Source organism: Micropterus dolomieu, linkage group LG01 (genome assembly GCF_021292245.1).
Source record: "Micropterus dolomieu isolate WLL.071019.BEF.003 ecotype Adirondacks linkage group LG01, ASM2129224v1, whole genome shotgun sequence".
NCBI classification, from domain to species: Eukaryota; Metazoa; Chordata; class Actinopteri; order Centrarchiformes; family Centrarchidae; genus Micropterus; species Micropterus dolomieu.
The window spans coordinates 1,775,652-1,798,810 of NC_060150.1; the positions used below are offsets into that span (position 1 = coordinate 1,775,652).

Sequence of the window (23,159 nt, forward strand, 5' to 3'; positions counted from 1 at the left end):
ATATAGTAATAATAGTATTAAAATAACTTGAAATCTGTATTTTTGGACAGTGGAGTGTTTCTTTTTTCTTGCTGTTGCTGATAAAACTTTTACTGAAGGAAATGCAGGACTTTTAGTGGAGTATTTTAGCAGAGTGGTACTTTAGTGCAGTAAAGGATGTGAGTACTTCTCCCACTGGAGAGGGGATGATGGGAGAGAGAAAGTTAGGGGTCGAGCGAGGATTGGTGAGAGCAGAGAGAGAGAGGGAGGAGGGAGGGGGCTTTTATTGTGGTAGGACGAGGCAGAGCGAGGAGTCTGTGCTTGAACTTGTGTTTTCAGTCTGTGTTAGCAGAGATTCACTTTCACACACATGTTGAGGGATGCCGGGGCGAGCGAGGGCGACATGTCATGCTTAAAAGGTGAGAGAGAGAGAGAGCGGTAGAGAGAGGTAGAGGATGCACGGAGAAGTTTAAAATGAAGACGTTAGAAGAAATGCTGCAGATAAGAGTGTGTGTGTGTGTGTGTGTGTGCTCAGATGTAGGTCATTTTGTCCGCTAGCTGTCAGGACTCTGTTAACACACATACACACACACTCTGTTATCTCCATAACCTTTTGTGTGTGCGCGGGACGAGCGAGCTTTGCTTTGAGCAGAAAGAGAGAGAGATTAATGGAGGGAAGTGTTGACTAGCTGCAGTATTTTCCAGATTACAGCTGCTGCAGTCCTTTTCTTTCTGCAGCTGTTGTTACTGCGACTCATAATGCTGCTTGTACTACTACTACTGGTACTACTGTTGCTGCTGCAGCTGCATATCTTGTGTTGAACTTGAATCTTTGTGGCTCGTGGCAAAAGCTGAAGTTTTGGGTCAGGAGGCATGTGCATTCTTGAGTTTGACACGCGTGTGTGTGTGTCAGTAATCAGTGCTGGCCTGTTGAGGCAGGCTGAAACATCCCATTCAGCTTCCTAAACACAGCTGTTCCTGCACACACACACACTGTGCGTTCGCAGAGGATAAATCCTGCTGACGTTGGCGATTGACTTGTCCTCTAGCGTCACCATGAGGTTCACATTTAGTACGCCAAGCTACGTGCACAGTATGAAGTATGTAAACACAAAAGGTGTATACAGAAGTCACCTGCACTGGACGCACCTCACACCAGGTGATATTTAACTGGTCTGTCATGCCCAGGAGAGTCTAGCAGCTGTAGAATAATGGTGCTCCGTTGTGCTCAAGCCTCCAAAGGAGCTTCAGCTTTTCTTAGTTCCTCTCATGTTTCATTCTCTTTTACAAAGTAATGATGATCAGATAAGTACAAGTACACAGTAACAGCAGTTTTTACTGGTCAGACCATCAGTCGGTGAGAAAAAGTTGCCCTGAGGAGACGTTCACCCTCGAGTACGCGGTGAGAAGAGGCCGGCGTTACGAGAGGAGGAGAAAGTGAGCACGACTCTCTGCACGCCAACGATTATATGAAGTATTGTTGGTTTTAACGCTTTTCTGAAAGGCTCAGAAGCGACTCTATGGAAGCCTGGAGGGGCCACGTGTGTCAGTGTTTCTTATTTTGACAGGGTCCACATACTCGCTTGTTCTGGAGCTTTCAAAATCATCTTTATTGCCAGATAGATTCATGAGACTGTCCTCACCAGGAAAACACCCATATGGGTTGTTTGTTCAGCTCATTATTACGACCGCCAGCCGCCGTGCGATGTTGGGAAAGGAGGAAGTTGCGTGACCTAAGAATGCTGGACCCGGAACCTCCATGCAGGAGAAGGGTTAGGGGCGCAGGTGCCCTTGACTTCAACCTTCGCTGGATAACGATGACCTGGATGACTGAGAACCTTCACAGACTAATAAATGTGGAGTTATTTTGACTTCTGTTATTTACTGACTTTAACCCAGAACACGGCTCTTTCTTAAAGCTGACCAAACTGCGATGTGACGTAGGCAGTGTTGGACAAGTTACTCAGAAACTGTAATAAGTGACTAGTTACTCCTTAAAAAAGTACAATAATATTACTTATTACTGGGTGATAAAAGTAACTCGTTACGTTACTATATTACTTTCACCCCGTCCGCCAAAAACAAAGCAGTCTCTTAACTCATAACAGCAGCAAGGAGTTTTTACAAAACATATGTATTTGTAAGAGCAGTCTGCAGCAGTTTTCAGTAAATGTCCGTTAATTTTTAGCGTTCATTTCTCGTGTGAAACAAAGGGTTTTTTTTGTTTGTTTGTTTGTTTTTTTTTTGGCTACACAAGTAACGTTATTTAACTTACATAAGCTAACTGACGCAAGTAACGTTATTTAACTTAGATAAGCTAACTGACGCAAGTAACGTTATTTAACTTAGATAAGCTAACTGACGCAAGTAACGTTATTTAACTTACATAAGCTAACTGACGCAAGTAACGTTATTTAACTTACATAAGCTAACTGACGCAAGTAACGTTATTTAACTTACATAAGCTAACTGACGCAAGTAACGTTATTTAACTTACATAAGCTAACTGACGCAAGTAACGTTATTTAACTTACATAAGCTAACTGACGCAAGTAACGTTATTTAACTTAAATAAGCTAACTGACGCAAGTAACGTTATTTAACTTAAATAAGCTAACTGACGCGACGCAACGTTAACGCCTACTTTTATTTTGAAAGTCTCACCAGAGCCCAACATGTCAAATAAAGGACACTAAAGGAGTACCCAAGGTGATACAAAAAAATTGGAAATGTGATATGAATATATATCATATATTTAAAAATATGAAAGCAGATGCACAAAATGGCTGTTATGTACGTTAGTTTGCGCAGACAAAAGGTGGATCATGAGTTAGAGGTAGTTGAGTTTTAGGTGGAGAGCAGGATCTGTTGTTTTCTTAAAATCCCATAAATAAAATGTGGAATTTGTGAATCAGGTGATGAGAAACTGTGGCACAGAGGAATAAGATGAATCAGGCTTTGATGCAAACACAGGACCTTTTCATTTTATTGTGAAACCGTAGACACAGGATCAAAGAGTGAGGAAACTCTCCTCAGCATTGACCTTCTGTTGTGTGATGCCGGGATCCAAATATAGCAGTTCGACACAGTAATACAGCAACAAGCAACATGTGTTGAGGTAAATACCTGCCTCTCACAGGCCATCTGCAGACCTGGATAATCCCTGTTAGAAGATTAGAGACGCAGAGAGGAAACTCAGCCGCACACAGTCAACGCCAGTGAAGGAATATCACGTTTACTGTTGACATGTTTTTGGACTGTAGTCGTTTTTGGACTTGTGGAAGCTGGGAGAGAGGTTTGGTTTTGCTTTTTGGTGGTGACAAGTCTGACGTTTTTATTGTGAAGGAATGAATAGAAGAAGTCACGTGGAGCTGCTGAAAGTTTTAATTGTGGCTGACTGAAGTTTTTTAAGCTGTTATGTGGATGTTGAAGCCAAATCTGAATCTTTACTGTGAAGTATTTTGAGCTTTTATTGTGAAAGGTGGACTTTCTGTGTACGTGTCTTGAACCCATTTTGAGGACAGCTGGAGCATGTTTGAGCTTTTGAGCACTGGCTGCTGTTTTTCAACCAGTAGCGGTCAACACAAGTTTGTGTTGTTACTCTGAAGGACTCTTTTTGTGAATTGTTTTATTGTGAAAAATTACATTTTGTGGATTTATTTTGAAGCTGTGTACAGGTGTTTATTCAATAATTGCTATGTTGAGTTAAAAAAACACAAATTTTACTGCGAAGTATTGAAACATTGAGGGTTTTTTTGAAGACCTGAAGCTTTTTCAAACATTTATTTGCTTGAACTCTGGGCTTTTACTTTGAAGGAATCACCAAACGTAGCTCCTTTTTCACATTAAGGATTTAAGAGGTTTTTATTTAAAAAAAAAGATATTTCCTTAAAAGGACTGATTGCTGTTTGGACATTTATTGTGAAGCTGAGTTGAACTTGAGGGGAAAAAACATACAAGGGGCTTTTATTATGAAGGGTTGGAAGGGCTCTAGGGCTTTTGTTGTGAAAAGATGGTTAATGAGGGCATAGTTTTTGTCGTGTTCATCGTCTCGGATCTGTCCTGAGGACGGACATCTAACAGCCAATCAGCCGTCAGGACAAGATGATTTCATATGTGGAGTGTCTGGGCGGTGAGGGGGCGGGGCCTGGTGGGGCGTCGCACTGCTGGAACGGGGGTCCCGATGATGAGCGGGACGAGCTTCTTCCACGCAAGATGGTCGTCCTGCAGCCCAAGACGGAGGGCAGCCTGCGTCGTCGCCTCCTCAGCGCCAAAATCCACCAACACCACGACGCCATCTTGGGGCTGAATGCAGGTGGTGCCGCCAGGCCTGGGATGCCTTCAGGTGACAGAAAGCCCCTCCCACCTCACCTTCAGTATCCAGGCAACAGCCCCTGGTACCGCCGCCAGCACCTCCCGCCACGACCCCACGTCCACCCTTCTCTTCCTCCGGAGGCTCACGGGAAACTTTTTCTCGCTCCTGAAGCTTACAGGAAGCCCAACACGCCACCCCCAACGCTCCATCCGCCACGCTCCACCTGTCCGGTCCTCACCCAGCGGTGCAGAACCACGTCAGCGCCCCCCACCCCTGAGCCCCGCCCTTGCTACACCCTGCCCGCCCCCTCGCCTCTCATCGGACCGCATCCCCTCAGGGAGCCCGAGGTCCCGCCGCAGTACCGCTACCGGCCCAGCAGGAGGCGCAAGACCAGCTTCTTCTGCTTCAGACCCCGCCAAGGGAGGAGCTCCGGGCTGGAAGCCACACAAACCACGCCCCTTCTACGTAGAGGTACTGCAAGGAATTCTGGGTAGTAGGTTATGTGTTTGTGTGGACTGTCTTAGTGTAGTACTACTACTAGTACTTCTAACACTACAAGTACTGGTCTTTCCCAGCTGGTGTAGCTCTGTTAGGTCCTGAATGGTCCCCGTGCTGCCAGCTGTCATTATTTGGCCCAGTTTAGTCCTGAACGTTTCCAGTTAGCCTAACGTGTCTCTGTGTGGTCCCAAGTGTCCCCAGCTACCCAGGTTTTACTCTGTCCGGTCCTTATTGGCTCCAGATTTGTTTTTGTTTAGTCCTGAATGTTCCCAGCTGCCGTTATTTGGCTCAGTTTGGCCCTGAATAATTTCAGGGCCTAGTCAGGTTGACCGAACATGGTCCTGAATGGTCCCAATCTAGCCTAGTTTGGACTTTTCGTGGTCCTGAATGTTCCCAGCTACCCTAACGTGACTCTTTGTGGTCCAGGTTTGTTTCTGTTTAGTCCTGAAAGTTCGTAGCTACACTTTATTTGGCTCAGTTTGGGCCTAAATCATTTCAGGCTCTGTGTGGTTTTGAATTATCCTAGCTAGTCTGGTTGGTCCTACTTGGTCCTGAATGGTCCCAGCTTGAGCTATGTTTGGTTTTATCAAACCCATCTAGCCTAGTTTGGCCTTTTAATGGGTCCTGAATGTTCCCAGCTGCCATTATTTGGCTCAGTTTGGCCCTGAATTATTTCAGCTAGCCTGGTTAGCCATGTTTTGTTTTTGATTCGTCACATTTTCCTGGATCTGTGTGTGTGCGGTCCTGATTGGTCCCAGCAGAGCTTGTTACTTGTCACAGCAGGAGCACCTGAAGTGGAGCTAATGACATTAATGAGGTTTACATTTTAATTAAGTTATCGCTAACACGTCTGCTGTGAAACGGGTCTGCTGGCGAGCTTCTTCATCAGAGCTGCTCTGTGCCTGCAGATCTGATAACTCTGTGTGTTACTGTCTCATCAATAATGAATCGCTGCTCTGATAACAGGCAGAACACAGTAAAGCTAACTAACACACACTGACTCTCTGTGTTCTCCACTAATTAGCTCCCCTGTGTGTAGAATAATCTCCTGTGTCTGTGGGAGGGGATTAGCTGCAGCTACATGCGCTAGGCTAACGGCTAATTCCTAAAATGGCAGATGAACAGGCTTTACAGCAACAGCTGCTACCTGCTAGCTGCTAGCTTCACCACTGGTGCCTGACTGTCTCCATGACGTCAATCTAAAACAGGAAGTTGGATTGATTTTAGACCGTAAAGTGATCCAGTCTGAGACGTGAAGCCACTTTCCTGATGAGTTTATGGTTTCAAGTCTTCAACCCAGCATGATGTTCATTTAGTAAATTATGGTCCCATTTAGGGTATCTGTGATTGACAAGTCGTTACCATGGCGACCTGTCAATCAGGCTAGAGTGACTCGGCGCTGTGTAAGTAACTCCAGCCTTCAAAGCGGCAGTCCACAAACCAGCGGGTGACGTCACCATGACTACGTCCACTTCTTTTATACAGTCTATGGTGATGACCCTGGTCACACAGGAAGTCCCGCCCCCCGCTCATCTGATTGGACAGCAGAGAAACAGATCTTTTTTTATCAGCTCAGAGTTCAGAGTTGAACATGTTGTTAACTATAAATATACACAGTGTGGCGTAACGACAGCGCGGCCTACTTACTGTCTAATTAATTAAACTAATTAAAACGGCGGCGAGGTGGCGACGGACAGACGGGCTGTCAGGAATGAAGACACGATTAATTAGCTGCTCCAATGGCCCAGATAGTTGGCACACTTACAGACGGGAGCTGTCCCAGTTTGACTGGTGATGAAGGTGATGATGAAGGTGATCCTCAACCCCATCAACCACCATAACAGCTGCGCGTTACCATGGAGATTAATGGTGCAGTAACAGTTGCAGTACAGGTGTATTATTATCAGGTGCTACGTTTTCAAGCACCCCTGATATGTCCTCAAGGACCTCTGGTACCTTCTCATGCACCCCTGATATGTCCTCAAGGACCTATGATACATTATCAAGGACCTGTGGATCAACCTCAAAGGCTTAAATACCCTGCCCAAGCACCCACGGACCTCCTCAAGGACCATTTAAACCTCCCCCAGGACCTCTTGTACCTTCTCATGCACCCCTGATATGTCCTCAAGGACCTCTTGTACCTTCTCACACACCCCTGATTTGTCTTCAAGGACCTCAGATACCTTTTCAAGGATCTGTGGAAAAGACTTGGACCCCCCAAGCACCCACAGACTTCCTCAAGAACCATTTCAGGACCTCTGATACAATTAAAGGATCCTTGAAGCCACTTCAGTGACTCCAGGACCCTCCTTAATTTCATCCCAGTCCCTAACGTTCGTCCCGGACTTGCAAACTAGCGGCAAGAGGTGGAAATGGCGTGTCCTCGTTAGGTTTGGTCCTCACAAAGTTAGAAATGCGAGAACAGAAGAACACAGACGGAGAACACAGAGAATAAAAGATGAACGCTCACACACTTTCTTCATCTCCCTTCATCTACAAAGCCTCATGATTCACGGTTCGTGTGTGTGTTTGTGGGTAACCTTCATCACCTGGCGACACACATGAAGGACACACTTGTGTGCTGGCTCGCTGCCAACATGGTGTGTGTGTGTGTGTGTGTGTGTGTGTGTGTGAAATAAAGAAAGGGAGAGAGGGAGAGAGCGAGCGAGCGAGTGGCGAGTACAGACGGGAGAGCGAGGGGAGGAGACGCTGCATTACTGCTGCTGCTCTGTCTGCTGCAGCCTCGGCGGTGTGTGTGTCCTGCGTGTGTGCGCGTGGCGTCGTCATGGTTCTGATCGGAGCGGCGATCAAGTCCGTCCTCAGATATCTCAACAAGACCCGAGGTGAGTGTGTGATTTAATATCTGCTGCTGGCCGAGAGAGCATCACCTGTGTTTATACAGAGAGAGAGAGAGAGAATGGTAGTTCTCTAAAGACGACCTCCATAGAACGCAGCTCTCTGATTGGCTGTCTGGTGTACGTTAATGGCTTAACCACCTTCCTAAATCAGAGCTCAAGGTGTGTTAGACTGCAAGTAACCATAGCAACAATACAGAGACCTGACTCAAGGACCACTGGAACCTCCTCAAGGACTCCAGGATCCTCTTCAAGGGCCTTATAACCAACTCAGTGACCATCTGAGCATCTTTAAAGACCACTGGTACATCTCAAGGCCCATATGGGTCTTCTCCAGGACCTGTAAAACCATCTCCAGGACCATTTGAGTCTTCTCTAGGACTTGAAGCACCCTCTCCAGACCCTTGGTACCTCCTCAAGGAACATGTGAGTGTCTTGAAAGACCTGTGGGACTTCTGAAGGGCCCTTTGGGTCTTCTCAAGCACCCTATCCAGGACCCTGAGGACCTCCTCAACTAACATATCAGGCTCCTCAAGGATGTACCTTATCAGCAACCCCTGGGACCTCTACAAGTACTATTTGAACTTCTCTCAAGGACTCAGCCTTGAAACCCCTTAAAAAGAACCCAAAGTTCTCCTTCTCAAGGACTGGTGGTACCTTCTTACAGACCCATCAAACCCCCTGAAGAACCTGTGGAACCTCCTCCAGGACCCTTGGAACCTCCTCCAGGAACATTTGAACCTCCCAGAGGACCCCTGGTACCTTCTCAACATCATCGGCAGCAAAATTATTGTTTAAAACGTCTTTGATTCCCACTAATTAAATTTCACTCTTCATTGACAGTTTATACATGTAAACGAAGACAGAGGTGTCCTCTCTCTTCCAGTGTTACTCTCGCTGTGAAAGACCTGATGGTTCTTGAATAATTACCGTGAAAGCGCGGAGACGCGCGTGTTGAGTGAGCTCTGAGGCTGCGACAGCTGGTCAATAATCAATACGTGTGTTTATGACGGATCAGTGTCTCTGAGGGGGTCTGAAGCCTTCAGGAGGCTGAAATGTGAATATCAGATTTAATTTTTCTGACTTCAGTTTAAAAATGATCTGATTCTGTTTATCAGGAGCAGATCTGGTAGATTAGAGCCGAGGAAGCGATCGATGGATCAGACCACATCAGCCAATACAGATTAAATCCTCACAGCGAGACGGCTTTAAATTCAATTCATAGCGACCCGTGTCTCTACTTTAACGTGTCAAATGGTGGTTTGTAGTACTGCGGTGGGTTTGACCAGTGGTGGACGAAGTATTCAGATCCTTTACTGAAGTAAAAGTATTAATACCATACTGTTAAATACTCTGCTGCAAGGAAAAGTACTGCATTGAAAATGTTGCAAAGGAAAAGTATGTAAGTATATAATCAGGAAAATGTATTAAAGTATTAAAAATAATAGTAGTTAGTGTATACCGGTGTTTCTGAGCGGCCTCATGAGGAGTTTTTTTGTAGTTTAGTCACTGATTAAATCCTCCGAACACCAAAGTTCTTCCTTTGTCTCTCTAGATTCATGATAAATGAGTTTGTGAAATATGTCGGCGCTAAACTGCAGTAAGCTGACACTCTGCTTCACATCTGTCCGCACATCTGTCCTCTAGATACCGCAGCTAATCAGTCTGCTGCTCCTTCACAATAAAAGCCCTGTGAGGTGACCTTGAGGAGTGCTGATCGTCTCCGTTTCTGTGTGAATCTGCTGAAACCAGATTAAATACGCTCACTGCGCTGTGCTCTCTGTCTCTGCAGGCGGGGACGGGGACAGCAAGTGGTCTGTGCGCTACACTACCCAGAAGCCCCAGCAGGGTCTGCTCTTCATCCCCGGGAAAAGACGGTCCGGCAGCGCAGATGATCTGCAAGGTCAGAGGTCAACGGGGAGGAACGGTGGTAATTAATCCAGCATGAACACACACGCTGTAGTTTACTCTGAGCAGCACCTCATGTGGATTCATTCATTCAAAAAACTACACTGAAGTGTTAGCCAGGGCGTTAAGACGCGGCGCCAAGGGGTCTTGACCAAGCGTCTATATGTGAGGAGGTGGAGTCAGAGTGTGTTGGAGTATAAAGTCATTTTACACTACATTTCAGGGAATACTGCACTTTTTACTGCAGAATATAATTATGGCTTTATTACAAATATCATGATTTATTCAGAAAGTCATTAAAACGAGCTGCAGGATTAAAGCGATGAACACATTAATGAATCACTAATCTAATAATCTAATCTATATTATTGTAAAGGGGCCGTTCTGCATGATGCTGCACAGTTTTCAGATCCGTTATTTGCGTCACATTTGACACCTTGGATCCTGATGAACAGACATTTAAAAGCTCTTATTCTGGTGCGTCTCTCACTGATTAATTCGACTATTGAACGCTGAGAGCTGCAGGGGTCTTCAGCGCACACACACACTGCAGACTGCATCACAGCAGCTGCAGTGCCACATGTCAACCCCCCCACCCTCCTCGCCGCCGCCACAGTTCCCAGACAAAGGACTTCCTTTCATTTCAGCTATCTTGATTAATGCTGAATAGACTGTGTTGATTAAGAGGAATCCGCATCAGAAGCTCACACCTTTTCAGCTGATTCATTGATTTACAGCAGTAAAACACTGTAATTATTTTCTTATCTTAAGGTAAAGAATCAAAAAGGTGTCTGGAATATTGACTGATTGATTCTTTGCATTAGATGTCTTATTGATTATTGGCTATATGAGCCTGTTTAGTGTCTCATGGAGCTTCTGTTCTCTCATATGTGTGAATGTGTGTGTAGTGTCTAACGGGCTGACTCAGCATGGTTACAGTCGACCCGGCAGCTCGCAGCCCCGCCCACCGAGTCCATCCTCCTCTGGGCTCGACCAATCAGAGGGCAGAACTACACGCAGGCGGTGGAAGGACAAAAGCAGGCGGATGGTTTGTGACACACAAACACATGATATTGATATGCATACAGTGTTGACTCATGAATATTAATGAGGCTTTTTCCCTCTTTCATACAGGAGACATGTATATGATGCAACATTACAAATTCAATAGCAAAATGTACTTTAAGTATTAAAATGACTAATTTTGGAGAATCGTTGCTGTCATAGGGGTCTGTTAAATATAGTTTTTTGCATAAACGTTTGTTGTAGTAGTTTTGTGAGAATATGTCAGTCTGTTTTTAATTAAAATTTTTATAAAATGTTCTGTCTCATGAAACAAGACAAAATAAGGGAGGTTGCAGTGTTAGATTTATATTATATGTATATATTTATTTAAAACGTTCCTACTAGATTACATTTTTCACGTTTAACAAGAAAATAAAATGTATCTCCAAAATGTCAACAACAGCCCCGTTTCCAGCTTCGTTCCAACGCTCTTTTCATCAAATGCAATGTGTTTTAATGTGTTTTGTTTAGCTTGGTTGAGAAAGAGGAGAGTTTTCTCAACACACATACTTTAAAGTAAGTGAAATGTAGTGGAGTAGTAGGAGAAAATTGAAGTAACTCAAAACTTAAGTACTTACCTGTGGTGTAAAGGTGGGTTGGCTCTCTGACACGAATCAGAGTGAACTATTAAATTTATATACCAGCAGATGTCGTCATTGTTTTAACAAAGAGTCTAATTTCTCGTGCTCGCTCATTTACGCTTCTTTTATTCATTTCTTTTTTCCACCCCTGTTCCATCTCCACTGTTTTCCCTCCTCTCAGAGGGCCAGAGTCCGGGACTTTCTCACTCAGTCCTGCTTTTCAGTTTGTTTCAAGTTTTCAGTTTGGAGGAGAAAGGTAACCATGGATGGAACTGGACTCAAGTAGACTAGACTAGAATGAACTAGACTAAACTAGAGTGCTATCCTAGTCACACCCAACTAGACTTCACTAGACTCTACTAGGATAAAACCAGACTTAACATGGTTTAAATCTGACCCCTCCATCTTAAACTAGACTCTACTGTGGTTAAACTTGATTTGATCAAGCTAAAATACAGTTAATCCCAAACTTCTGGGGTACAACAAGACTCTACTAGGACAAAACCAGACTCTACTGGGTTTAAATCTGACCCCTCCATCTTAAACGAGATTCTGTTGGGGGTGAACTTGATTTGATCAAGCTAAAATACAGTTAATCCCAAACTTCTGGGGTACAACAAGACTCTACTAGGACAAAACCAGACTCTACTGGGTTTAAATCTGACCACTCCATCTTAAACTAGACTCTACTGTGGTTAAACTTGACTTGATCAAGCTAAAATACAGTTAATCCCAAACTTCTGGGGTACAACTAGACTCTACAAGGATAAAACCAGACTTAACATGGTTTAAATCTGACCCCTCCATCTTAAACGAGATTCTGTTGGGGGTGAACTTGACTTTACCAAATAAAAACAGTGTAATGAAGTTAATTCCACACTACTGAGGTTCAGCTAGGTTATACTAGGATAAACTCTACCAGGTAACATAAGAGGCTTATGAGTTTAAACTTTCAAGTTTTCCTGTAGGGTGGTTTGTAATAACTAAATGTTGTGTTGTTGTGCTGTGTCTTAGTGTGGTACAAAATGTTGTGCTATGTCTGTTGTACCTAATGATGTTGTTGTGATTGGTTCTTATTGTTGCTTGGTTATCTTTTAGATCCTGCTATCTGATCCTGTCTTGACTAGGTCTCACTTGTAAAAAATGTTTTAACCTCAATGTGACTTCCTAGTTAAATAATGGTCATATAAATAAAATTTAAGTGTTTAAACTTAAACTACAAGGCCCACCTACAATTAATCTACACGCGCCACTGGGGTTAACACTACCACGTAGAACCAAACTACACTAGGGTTAAATTAAACCTTGTTGCTGTTAATCTGGACTCCATTGGGTTAAACCAGACTCCACGAGATTAACCTACACATGGCGGTTTACCTGACTCTTTCAGGCAGGGTTAGACTGGATTTATCTGGTGAGGAACTTAACTCTACAGAGTTTGACCTGGTAAACTCTACTGAGGATTACACTATGTACTGTTAGACCAACTGGTGTTAAAGTAGTCCATGTATTTAAACTTGACACCAGGTTTCATCAGGCAAGACCAATCTATCCTGTGTTCAAGGTTGTCCCATGTTAAACTATACTTGGTCTTAAATGTGACTCTGCTGTGGTTAAACCTTCCTCTACAAGCTTAAACTGCAGTTCACTGGAGTTAAACTTGACTCTTTCAGTTTGTGTGTGTGTACTCAGTCCTCAGCTTTCTCAGATGAAGACGAGAAGTTTATCTTGAACAACACGCGACCCCTGACCCCACTGGTCCTCAACCCGGTCCACCGCACCTCCTGTTGGGATGTCTTTGCCCCCACCTACGAGCCAGCGGTCGAGGATGAGATGGAGCCGCCCCCCCGGCTTCCAACACCGGAGGAGAGGATGAGGCAGCAGGCCGAGGCAGTCGCAGCTGACATAGTCCCTATCAATATAACAGGTAGGTAACTGGAGTCAGATCTATATGTGAGATTCAACTTATCCTTAAAGAGGCCTTTATTTGATACAGGACTCAACTCTCGCTTGACACTCGACTCAGACTTGAAAGTCTATGTCAAGTATCAACTTGACTCGGACTTGAGACTCTACTTTGGGCTTTACTCTGACTTGAAACTCAACTTGGAAAATTAGGACTTAACTCGGAATAGAGATTTAACGCAGACTTTGGACTCACATGGGCCCTGAAACATGACTCAGACCTGAAACTCGACTCCAACACCGGACTTTAGTCAGATTTTGAGAGTTTGACTCTGGCTCGGTACTCCATCGGACTTGGAACCTTTTAAACTGACATCTCTTGTTCCACTAATTCATTGACTAAGAGGGGTTTGTTGTGGGTGTTTTCATGCATACACGCACTTTAGGACAGAGTTTTGATCGTCAGGCCAGTTTTCGAAGAGTGGCTTCCAACGCTGACTCGTTATCCCGGCGCCCCCGGAACCTGAGCCGCTGCAAGAGAGTTACTGGGATGTCCGATGATGTCAACCGGAAGCTTGGTATAAGTTTCACCCTTTCATTATCCGTTCATCAATCACTCATGCCACTTCTTGCAGCACTCAACCATTTGTTCACCTCTGTTTTGTGGCAAAGCATTTCTTCTCCTCTTCCTTTAACTCCTCTCTGTCTCTCCAGACTCGCCTTTGGTCTCTTTGGTTCTTCCTGTTCAGTTCTCCGCCGTGAGTCCACCTGCCCACCAACAGAACAGTACAGGGCAGGAGGTGAAAGAAAAGGAGAGGGGAGAAGTCAGACAGGAGGGGCAGTCATCAGTGAGGAGGATCCGAGCTCCAAGAGGTGAGGGGATGTCCAGCCTCATGGCCTCCCTTACCTCCTCTCCTCCTGTCAAACCCTGTCACGACCACGCCATCTCCTGCTGCTCATCCCCCTCGGAGATCCACAGCCTCCCACGTCCGGGAACCAACTCGTCTCTGAACTCCGAGGCCAGCTGTAACAGCGCCTCCTACAGGACGCTCAGTGCCTCCTCATCTTGCTGCCAGGTCAGTTCAGGAGAAATTGTTGTCACAAGTAGCTCAGTGACTAAAACAAAAAGTAAGACTCTTTCCCTCTCTTTTTCTTCCTGTTTTCTTCTCCTGTCACAGGATCTACAGGGTTTCCCCAGTGACCTCCAGCCCCTGCTGCCCTTTGACCCCACTGCCAGAGTCATCCCCCTGTCACCTTCCTCCTCATCCTCTTCCTTTCCTTCCTCCCCGGTCTCCTCCTCCCTCCCTCGCACCCCAAGCCGTGCTCTAAAATCAGAGTGGTCTTACCCCGGCGATAAGTCCCTGAATGAGGCTGCCCAACATCCCAGTTCCCGTTCCTCCTCCCAATACCTATCCTCTTCTTCCATCGCAGACTCAGAGTCTCAGTTTAGTTACCAGGATACCCAATGCTCCTTCGATGAGGAGGCATGGAGCTACCGGCCCCTCTCCCGCAGCTCCAGTGTCCACAGCGGCATCACCCAGGAGATGAGGTGTCTTTCTGGGGAAGGTTGGAGCTGTGATCCCCTGCTCTCCTCCGCTCGCTCTTCGCCCTCTCACACTGACAGCACCTCTCTGTGTTCAGAGAAAATGACCTCCTCTCCCAGGCCAATGCAGGAGAAAAGGAAGTCCAGCACTTCCTCCTCCTACTCGTCTTCCATCACCCGCTGCATCTCCCTCCGCAAGTCCAAGCGGCCGCCTCCTCCGCCATTGCGCTCTGACTCCCTGAGGCGCCGTCCGGGTCGTAGCAAACCCTCCCGCTCCTCGTCCAGTCCCCGTGTGGAGCGTAAGCCCACCTCCTCTCCACAGGCCTTCGATGACCCCTGGGTGCCCCGGAGCAACCTCAGAAGACGCCAGAGTGGGCTTAACTGTGGGACAGTCACAACCTTTGAACCCTTAAGCCCGGACTGCCAGGCGGAAATCTCCTTTGACTATCCTCCGTCCGAGCACGTGCCGCCAAGTCCCAGCCCCTCCCACGCCGTCGCCCCTGGGTCTCCAGGCTCAGAGGAGGAGGGGCTAAGATTTACCCTAAACCCCCTTCCAGCTGGCTCTTCCGCGGCCGGGCTGCAGCGGCTCGCTTCGCCCTCTAGTGGCTACTCCAGCCAGTCTAACACCCCCACTCCAGGCACACCCGTGTCCTCGCCCCTCACCCCCTCCTCTCCTCTCGCAGCAAGCCCCGAAGCCTTCCCTCTCCCCGCGACCTCCCCCTTCTCCTCTTTACGCTCCTCTTCTTTCCCTCTGTCCCCTTCTGTCTCCTGCCTGCCCGGGACGACGTCTCGGGGCGAAGGGAGGCCAAAGCCGCCGGTGCCAGAGAGGAAGTCATCACTCTTTTCCTCCCTCTCCTCCTCATTTTCCTCCACCTCCTCCCTCTCCTCCTGCACCTCCTCAGAATCCTCTGCCAGGCATCCACTTCTCCCTCCTCCTCCTCCTCTACCAGGATCTTCCTCTCCTCTGTCTCCTGTCTTCTACTCCCCCATTCACTCCTCCCCTCCTCCCGCTCCTCCCCTTCCTCAGTCCTGCCCCCCTGCTCCTGTAACCAAACTCTCTGCTGCTCCTTCTTCTTCACCTTCATCTCTTCCTCCTCCCCCTCCCCCGCCTCCTCCACCTCCTCCTCCTCTACCACCTTCATCCCTCCCCATTCCTCCTCCTCTCCCGCCTTCATCCCTCCCTCCTCCACCTCCTCTTCCTCCTTTCTGTCGGCCTCCTCCTCCCCCCTACTCCCACGCCGTCAGGCAGACCTCCTTTGTGTCCACCATAACCTCGTCAACCAACTTCCCTCCTCCCCCAACCTCCCCACCACCTCCTCCAATTCCTCCCTCTTCAGAAATCCCAGAATTCCCATTCGCTGACCTCCCTCCTCCCCCCCCACCACCACCTCTGCCTTCTCTCCCCGTATCCTCTGCCACCTCCTCCACCCCCCCAGGCCATGGCAAGTCTCCAAATTGCTATTTAAAAGTGGCCACGCCCCCCGGCCTCCTGGTCACTGCCCAAGCTTTGCAGGGCGTCAAGCTTCGATCTGTCAAGAACCAGGAAGACCCGCTCCCTGACACCATGCTAGCCAATGCTGCATCTGCTAATGCTAACCATGCTAATACCATCTATGCTCTACCGAGCAAAGAAGCTTATGCATACAATGCTGCGTTGGCTAATGCTAATCTTGATTGCCCGACTAGCGCTGATGTTAAAGCAGTTAGGAATGGATTACAAAATGATCCAGGTAGCAATGAGGCTAACACAACTAGCGCATTAATGGGTAATTCTAGCCTTTATAGCCCAGCCAACGCTGATGGACCTGCATGCAAGTCAGATTATGATTACTATAACCTAACAAAAAGTGAGGTGACGGCACCCGACGCTAAGTCATCTTATGCTAATCTTCAGAGCCAGCGAGGCGTCGTTGCTGGTCCAGCTAACCAGAACAGCTCTGGGCCTAAGCTGACCGATGGCGAAACTCCTCTAGACATCCAGTACAATGAACGAGAGAAGGAAGGTACTAAGATGTATGCCACACTGGCAAACAATGAAGACTCCAGTCCTGACAATCCCTGGGTCAAAATGTCTTATGATTCTGACAAAAACCACATCAACACAGTCATCCAACAACAGATCACCGACAGTAAGCTGACTGAGCCTGCAGAGCAACAGGATGTTAGGCACACTGATTCTGCATACTGGACGCTCTCCGGAACAAAACGAGAGCCTCGAAGAAAGAACGGAACAATACTGTCGGAGAGCAAAGATGAAGTAGAGACAAATGACGAGAGTAATTCGGAAATATGGAATCACGGTGCAGCTGATGGAGAATCAGCAGCACACAGTAACAGCGTCTGTAAGACAGGCAGCCCGAGGAAGCTCGGCTCCCCAGAGAAGCCGATTCCCCCAAAGAAGCCTGATCTTTGCATTCTGGGTAGCTGGAAGAGCAGTGGACAAATCACGGCGCCTGCCCTTGGGCTCAACGGCCAATCTGAATTTCCGTCCGATTCCTTCTGCACACCTTTGCACACAACTCTGAGCCACTGTGCGCCTTCACCAAAGCTCTTGAAGTCAGTGAGCGAAACAACTCCACCTGCGCGCTCAGTGAATGCTGCTGCTTCTTCGCCTGTAAACACAACGCCCGCCGACGTCGCCCCACTCTCGCCCGCCGACGTCGCCTCGCTCTCGCCCGCCAGCTCGCCTCACAGGCAGAAGCCACAGATTTTGCACAAGAAGCCAGATGTCTCAATGACGTCACCCAAAACAACCAAACCGCTCGTCGCATCTAAAAGTACAGGGGAGGCATCCATAGGGACCAGGGGCCCCTTGGGGAACTGTGGCCCCTCGGGAATCATTGGTTTCGCAGAGACCCTGAGGATCAAAGGGGCTCCCAATATCGATGGAACCATGAGTACTTCGGAGAGCTGCGGTACCTCAGACACATGGGGGACTGTGGGGGCCTTTAGCACCTTAGAGAACTCGGGGGTCCGTGGTGGTACTTCCAGCCACACGGGGGGAGCCCAAACTGGAGCAACAGACCCCCGTTGTGCTGGGATCATCGGGACAAGACTTCATAAGGATGACGAGAAACTCTTTCAAATGAGGATGATGAGGTCACTGCTGGCTGAAGAGGAAGAGGAGAAAGAGAGGGTGGAAGAGAGAGGGAGGAAATCGGCCGCGATGATGATGATGATGTCGTCCACCTCAAGGAAAAGAGACAAAGCAAAGAAGAGGAGGAAGAGAAGGCCGGGCAGGCAACTGCTGATGATGTCATCGAAAAAGGAGCCCTCTCCCTCTTCGTCGTCGTCGTCGTCGTCGTCGTCATCTTCATCCTCATCTGGAGATGAACGAGACGGGGGGAAGGAGAGGACGAGGCAAACGAGCGAGAGGGTGAGGGTGACGTGCGATCGAGACACCAGCGACTCCGAAAGCTCCTGCTCTCTGATTGGTCAGAGCAAGTTCTCCCTCAGCAGAGCGCTGTCCACGGAGAGCCTGGGGGGGGGGCTGTCACTTCCAGACCTCCTGATACAGGAGGAGGAGAGGAGCAGTGAGGGAGCAGAGAGGAAAAGGGAGGAGGTGAAGGAGGCTGGAGGACCCCCAGATGGTAAGTCCTGTTTACTGGAGTCCAACTCGTGCTTGTTTATTTGTTGGTACATCATTTATCTGACTGAGATCTGACAGAAACAACAGGAGCGGCCACAGAAGCCTGAGACCAGCTGTTCCTCCTGAAGCCCATGATGTGGACCCACAATGACCTGATTTAATCCACGTGCAGACTGAGTGGTACAGGGAAAGCTTTAAATTAGCGATGAATCCCCCTCAGGCAGGAAATAGCCTAATTTTACGCATCATCCATAATGAAGATATAGCAAAATAGAAATTCTTTGCAAAAATAGCACATTTCACATATGGTGTTCTCGGGGAAGCCCGTGTCCTCCCCCCGGCTCCCCGGTAGTTTGCACCCTCAGTACCAGATATCAGGGTCAGTTCTTCCATAACTAATCATATTTTGAATTGTTGCCCCCCAATCACTGGGTGTGCTGCTCTGCCGGCTGCTGGTTTATACTTTATTCTAATTCATAGTTTTCTGAAAGAGAAAAGTAATAAAGCGTTTGAATCGTCTCTCTGTTTCTCAGCTGACGTGTTCGTCGGTGTTTCGGCGGACCAGATGTGCGTCTCCAGTCGACCTCGAACCACAGAGGACCTGTTTGCTGTCATCCACAGGTAGGAGCGCGCTGCACACGCCCCGCACGCTGCTGCCGTACCGACCGTCAGCCCATTCTCATGAGTCTGCTTCATTCCTCTCTCTGCCTCTGTGGAGCAGTGCATTGTGGGAAGGCACAGCGTGAATGCCCCGGCAGGCGGGGTTTGGCCTCAGGTAAAGACCGGTGTAGTGGATGGAGTCTAGTCCCCGACCCTGGGTAATCCAGTGACCTTCCCTCCTCCTTTGTTCCCCAAATAGGAAGCTTTTTTGTTTCTTGTACCTTAGATGGAAACTTCCTGTCTCCTTGTTCCCTAATTTGAAACCGTCTGTTTTCTTTTTCCACAAAGTTTCTTCTTTCTCTCTCCCAGCTCGTCACATGTGGACGCTCGGTGAAGACCGCTTAGCGTCGCTTTATAGCACCCTTTAGCGCAGGTAGGGCTCCGCGGTCAAGTCAGCAACAACAAATACGCAACCTCCGGTTAGACTTGTCCTTGTTGGATGGCAGAAAGTTTTTTGCAGCTAAATTCGCCCCAAAGTTTAGGAAGATCAGATCTGTGGTTCCTAAAGACGGGATGGAGATGCTTGTTTGGATTATTGCAACGAAGTGTTCGCCTGTTTAAACAAATCCTCCATGGACAAACGAGACTTTTGGTCGCGCCTTCCTCCCGTGCTGAAGGCCCTTCACTGGCTTCAGATGGAGGTTTAGTTTAAACATTACTTACAGAGCCTTGTTTTAAAACAAGAGGTGATCGTGCTTTCTGTGTGGTGGCCCCAAGGCTCTGGATCTGAACACCTAAAGACACAAGCATTTATCTAGCCGCATGCGTTTGTATATCTTGTTGTTTTTATTTGTTTTTCACTTTGTGACAGGTGCTGTATAAATAAAGTTTACTTACTTGCTTGCTTTCAAAATAAAACTACTGCTTTACGTTGTGAAACGTCGCACTTTGGTTCACGTTACTGTAACTTACAAAAAACACTACCTTCAATAAAAACAGTGTCAACTTTCTGTTTCACACGGGGATCGAGTACCGGCCTCCTGGGTGAAATAAACACTACAGGCCCTCGCCCAGTACGTCACGAACCGACGCCAAGGGGTCTTGGCCATGCGTTGGTCGGTTCCGCCTTTCTTGTTCCCTGACGAGGCTGCTTCTTAAACCTCCTTAAATCTTGTTTGTTTGTTTGTTTGTTTGTTTGTTTGTTTGTTTGTTGTGTGGTCACCCAGTAGTCATGTTTTTGCTCGGCTTGGGTGCCTTGCTCGGGGGCAGCTTCGATGTGACGGGTGTTTTTCTGTTTGTCTCAGGTCAAAGAGGAAGATGCTAGGAAGAAGGGATTCAGAAGACGAGAGACGCCGTATCTCGTCTTCGTCGTCCTCCTCGTCCTCCCCTTCAGTCTCCCCCACCGACCCCTCGCCCCGTCTGCAGCGGCCCGGAGCCTTCAGAAGTCAAAGATCAGCGAGAAGTGAAAGCTTTAAGGCTCTCCTGCTCAGGAAGGGAACTCGGGCTGATTCGTCTTCTCGAATCTCTGCTGTCGAGCGGCTCCGCGTCACTGCGTCTCCTACGACCGCCGCCGACCTCCGGAGTGTGCTGCCACCGCCACCAGTCCAGCCCGAAGTCAACCCCGCAGGCTTGTCCCAAACCTCGGATACATGTGATTTGAATGTCCACCGCGCTCTGGATGCACCAGCGTCTCTCTGCGGTCAGAACTTCTCCATGATGTTCGGATGGAGGCGACGGGATCTGATGCCTCATCACCCCCTCCTCACCTCCTCCTCCTCTCCCTTCTTCTTCCTCTCCTCATCCTCCTTGCGGCCTCGCTCGCTCACGCCTCCCTGCTCCTCCAGCCGACGCTTTGCCGCTCGCTGCCGCCTCTACGCCGCCCCCATGACCGCCATCTTTGAAGGAGAAAGCGAGGAGGAGGAAGACGACGGGGTTTTCAGCGAGTCTCCGGGAATCGAAGGAGGACCGAGTCAGAGGCTGGTCGAGACTTCCTGATGGACAGGCCAAGTTTAAAGACGCCGCTCGGGTTCAGCAGGAAGTAAACGGAATGTGACGACGCCATTTGTTCACGGACACGTCGCACCTGAAGCGTTTAATCGAATGTACTGAAGCACACTCTCTGTTAAAGGACGCGTCTCTCGTAGCAACAATGACGTGAAGCCTGAAAAACACGTGTGATCTCCAAGAAAACAAACTTGTTGCGACGACACAATAATTTGCTGGTGATCGGAAAAGTAACACCTGCAGTTAATGTACTTTCATTTAAACTGCCGTAATTATGTTCTTATGTTCTAATTTTGTCTTTTGCTTGATTTAGCGTTGTCTTTTTTCACTATTTGCAAGGACATAAATTAAATTTTTGTTTGACTTGTTATATTGTCTCACACTAGTAAGAGGCGTCTAAATTCAAAACCATCCATGTTCTCTCTGACACAACACAACTTTTAACAGAAGAGGATGTGGAATTATTTTGATTTGATTTAATTTGAGATATAAAAAAGTGGTTTTCTTGAGATCACAGAGTAAATGTTACAGTAATTATAATAGTATGATGATAATAATAACAATAATAATATTTAAGCAGCCATATTACAAGTTTTACTACACACCACATTGTAATGACTGACAGGGTGCAGCATCCAAATCCATACAATTCTATCATTGAAAATCAAGATCAAAGATTGTAATGACATTAAGCAATCAGCACTATTTAAGTTTGTAAATCTCATTTAACAATAAATATCTAACAGGAGAAGCATAAAGCATTAAAGATGCTGAACACTGATTTAATATTTTAACTTTGAATGGGAATTAAATGCATTAGAAGTGAAATTAGCATCTCATTTGTTCTCACCAGCTACATAGACCAACACTATAATTAATAAGGGATGTACTTTGTCCTGTACTGTAAATAATCCTTTGTTTATGTTGCTGCTTCTCCATCTAAACGAGTCACCGAGCCTCAAGTCTTTTTTTTTTTTTAACAAGTTAGCAGGTAGTGAGACGACATAACGGTCAAAGACGATGTACATTTTTAAGGTTCAGACTTTAGGAACTTAATTATCTTTCCTGTGCGAATGTTATTAACTATAAAACTAATACAGTGTAACTGGAATTATCAGACGAGCGTGAGAAACTGAACGAAAAGCTCTTTTGTACGTCAGAGAAAAATGAGAGATGGAAATCAAGAAGCAGGAAAATGGAAACTTTTAAATGTAAATAGACAAAACTGTACACATAAGATTGAGAAATGGAAGCAATAAAGGAAAAACAATAATTTCTGAAACTGACGAGTTCATTTGATTCCTTGTCTTTCATTTTAAAAGAGTTGTGAACAACAGTATGCTGCAATGCAAACTCAAAAATGACCACAGAGAAGAATCAATGTCACAGTTTGAGCAAAAACTGCAATCATTTGTTTGATATTCAGATAATTATTGCAGACTCCACCATGCAGTATCCACCTGCTAGGTTTTTTAAAGAGCCTTCAGTCTTCATCAGCAGGTAATCAGGTAAACACCTTGTGATTTCATCCAATACACTTTCAGGTAGAGGCGGACGAAGTACTCAGATCCTTTACTTTAGTTGAAGTACCAGTACAACACTATGATACTCCATTACAAGTAACATGCCTCCATTCTGAATCCTAGAGAAGTATTATCTGTCTCTCATGTAGTTAAAGAAACGGTAGTAAAAGTACTTCAGATATCAGTCACAGGAGATATTTCTCTGTGTCTTTACATTCATATATTGGTAATTTGTGGTACTTTAAGTATCCAAATCCTTGTTCCACCACTGCAGATAACCTGGAACTAACAAGCATATCTCTCTTCTAGGCAAATATTTCCCATCAGCTCTCAGGGGCAAAACACCTCCCTGAGATTCTCTACCAAAATCAAAATCTGTCAGGGTGCACTTTGAATCTTTGACCACTGTGTGGCGCTGTGGATCAAGTCAGGAAGTTCAAAACTGTTCAGTCACTGTACAGTTGGGTCCATCAGGTGTCCGTCTTGGCTGCAGTTTTTGTTTTGCATGTATGGATTTGATGAGATTCCAAAGATTTCAGAAACATTTGAGGTTTAGGAGGTTCTTGTGGAGAAATGTTAATAACAAATGTTGTAATAAAGTTTTTTTGGCACAATAAGAAAACATGCAATGTAAATATAGAAAAAAACAGATCTGCATTGTCCCAAAAAATTATGTAAGCTATAAAAAAACTATTTACTGCATTATATTATTCTGAATTGTCACCTGCCACCTGAATTTTGTGTTCCCCTTTTTCACCATAAATTGGTGCAGAAAATGTCTCCAGAATGCA

At 46.6% G+C, this 23,159-nt stretch overlaps 1 protein-coding gene across 1 annotated transcript; it reads left to right on the forward strand.

Moving 5' to 3' along the window:
* Positions 1-345: 345 nt before the first annotated feature.
* Positions 346-22,131, forward strand: nhsl1a (NHS-like 1a). The gene is made up of 10 exons (XM_046049579.1): positions 346-398; positions 9,443-9,580; positions 10,467-10,606; positions 12,897-13,131; positions 13,556-13,687; positions 13,824-14,185; positions 14,288-15,724; positions 15,767-18,242; positions 18,775-18,862; positions 20,146-22,131. The coding sequence occupies exons 1-10, from the start codon at positions 350-352 to the stop codon at positions 20,834-20,836; spliced, it is 5,748 nt and encodes a 1,915-aa protein (XP_045905535.1). The 5' UTR covers positions 346-349; the 3' UTR covers positions 20,837-22,131.
* Positions 22,132-23,159: the final 1,028 nt, after the last annotated feature.

Coding starts and splice junctions, on each gene's coding strand:
- nhsl1a (XM_046049579.1), top strand. CDS start 350: ATGTTGAGGGATGCCGGGGCGAGCGAGGGCGACATGTCATGCTTAAAA. Junction 399..9,442: donor CGACATGTCATGCTTAAAAG/GTGAGAGAGAGA, acceptor CTGTCTCTGCAG/GCGGGGACGGGGACAGCAAG. Junction 13,688..13,823: donor TGATGTCAACCGGAAGCTTG/GTATAAGTTTCA, acceptor CTGTCTCTCCAG/ACTCGCCTTTGGTCTCTTTG.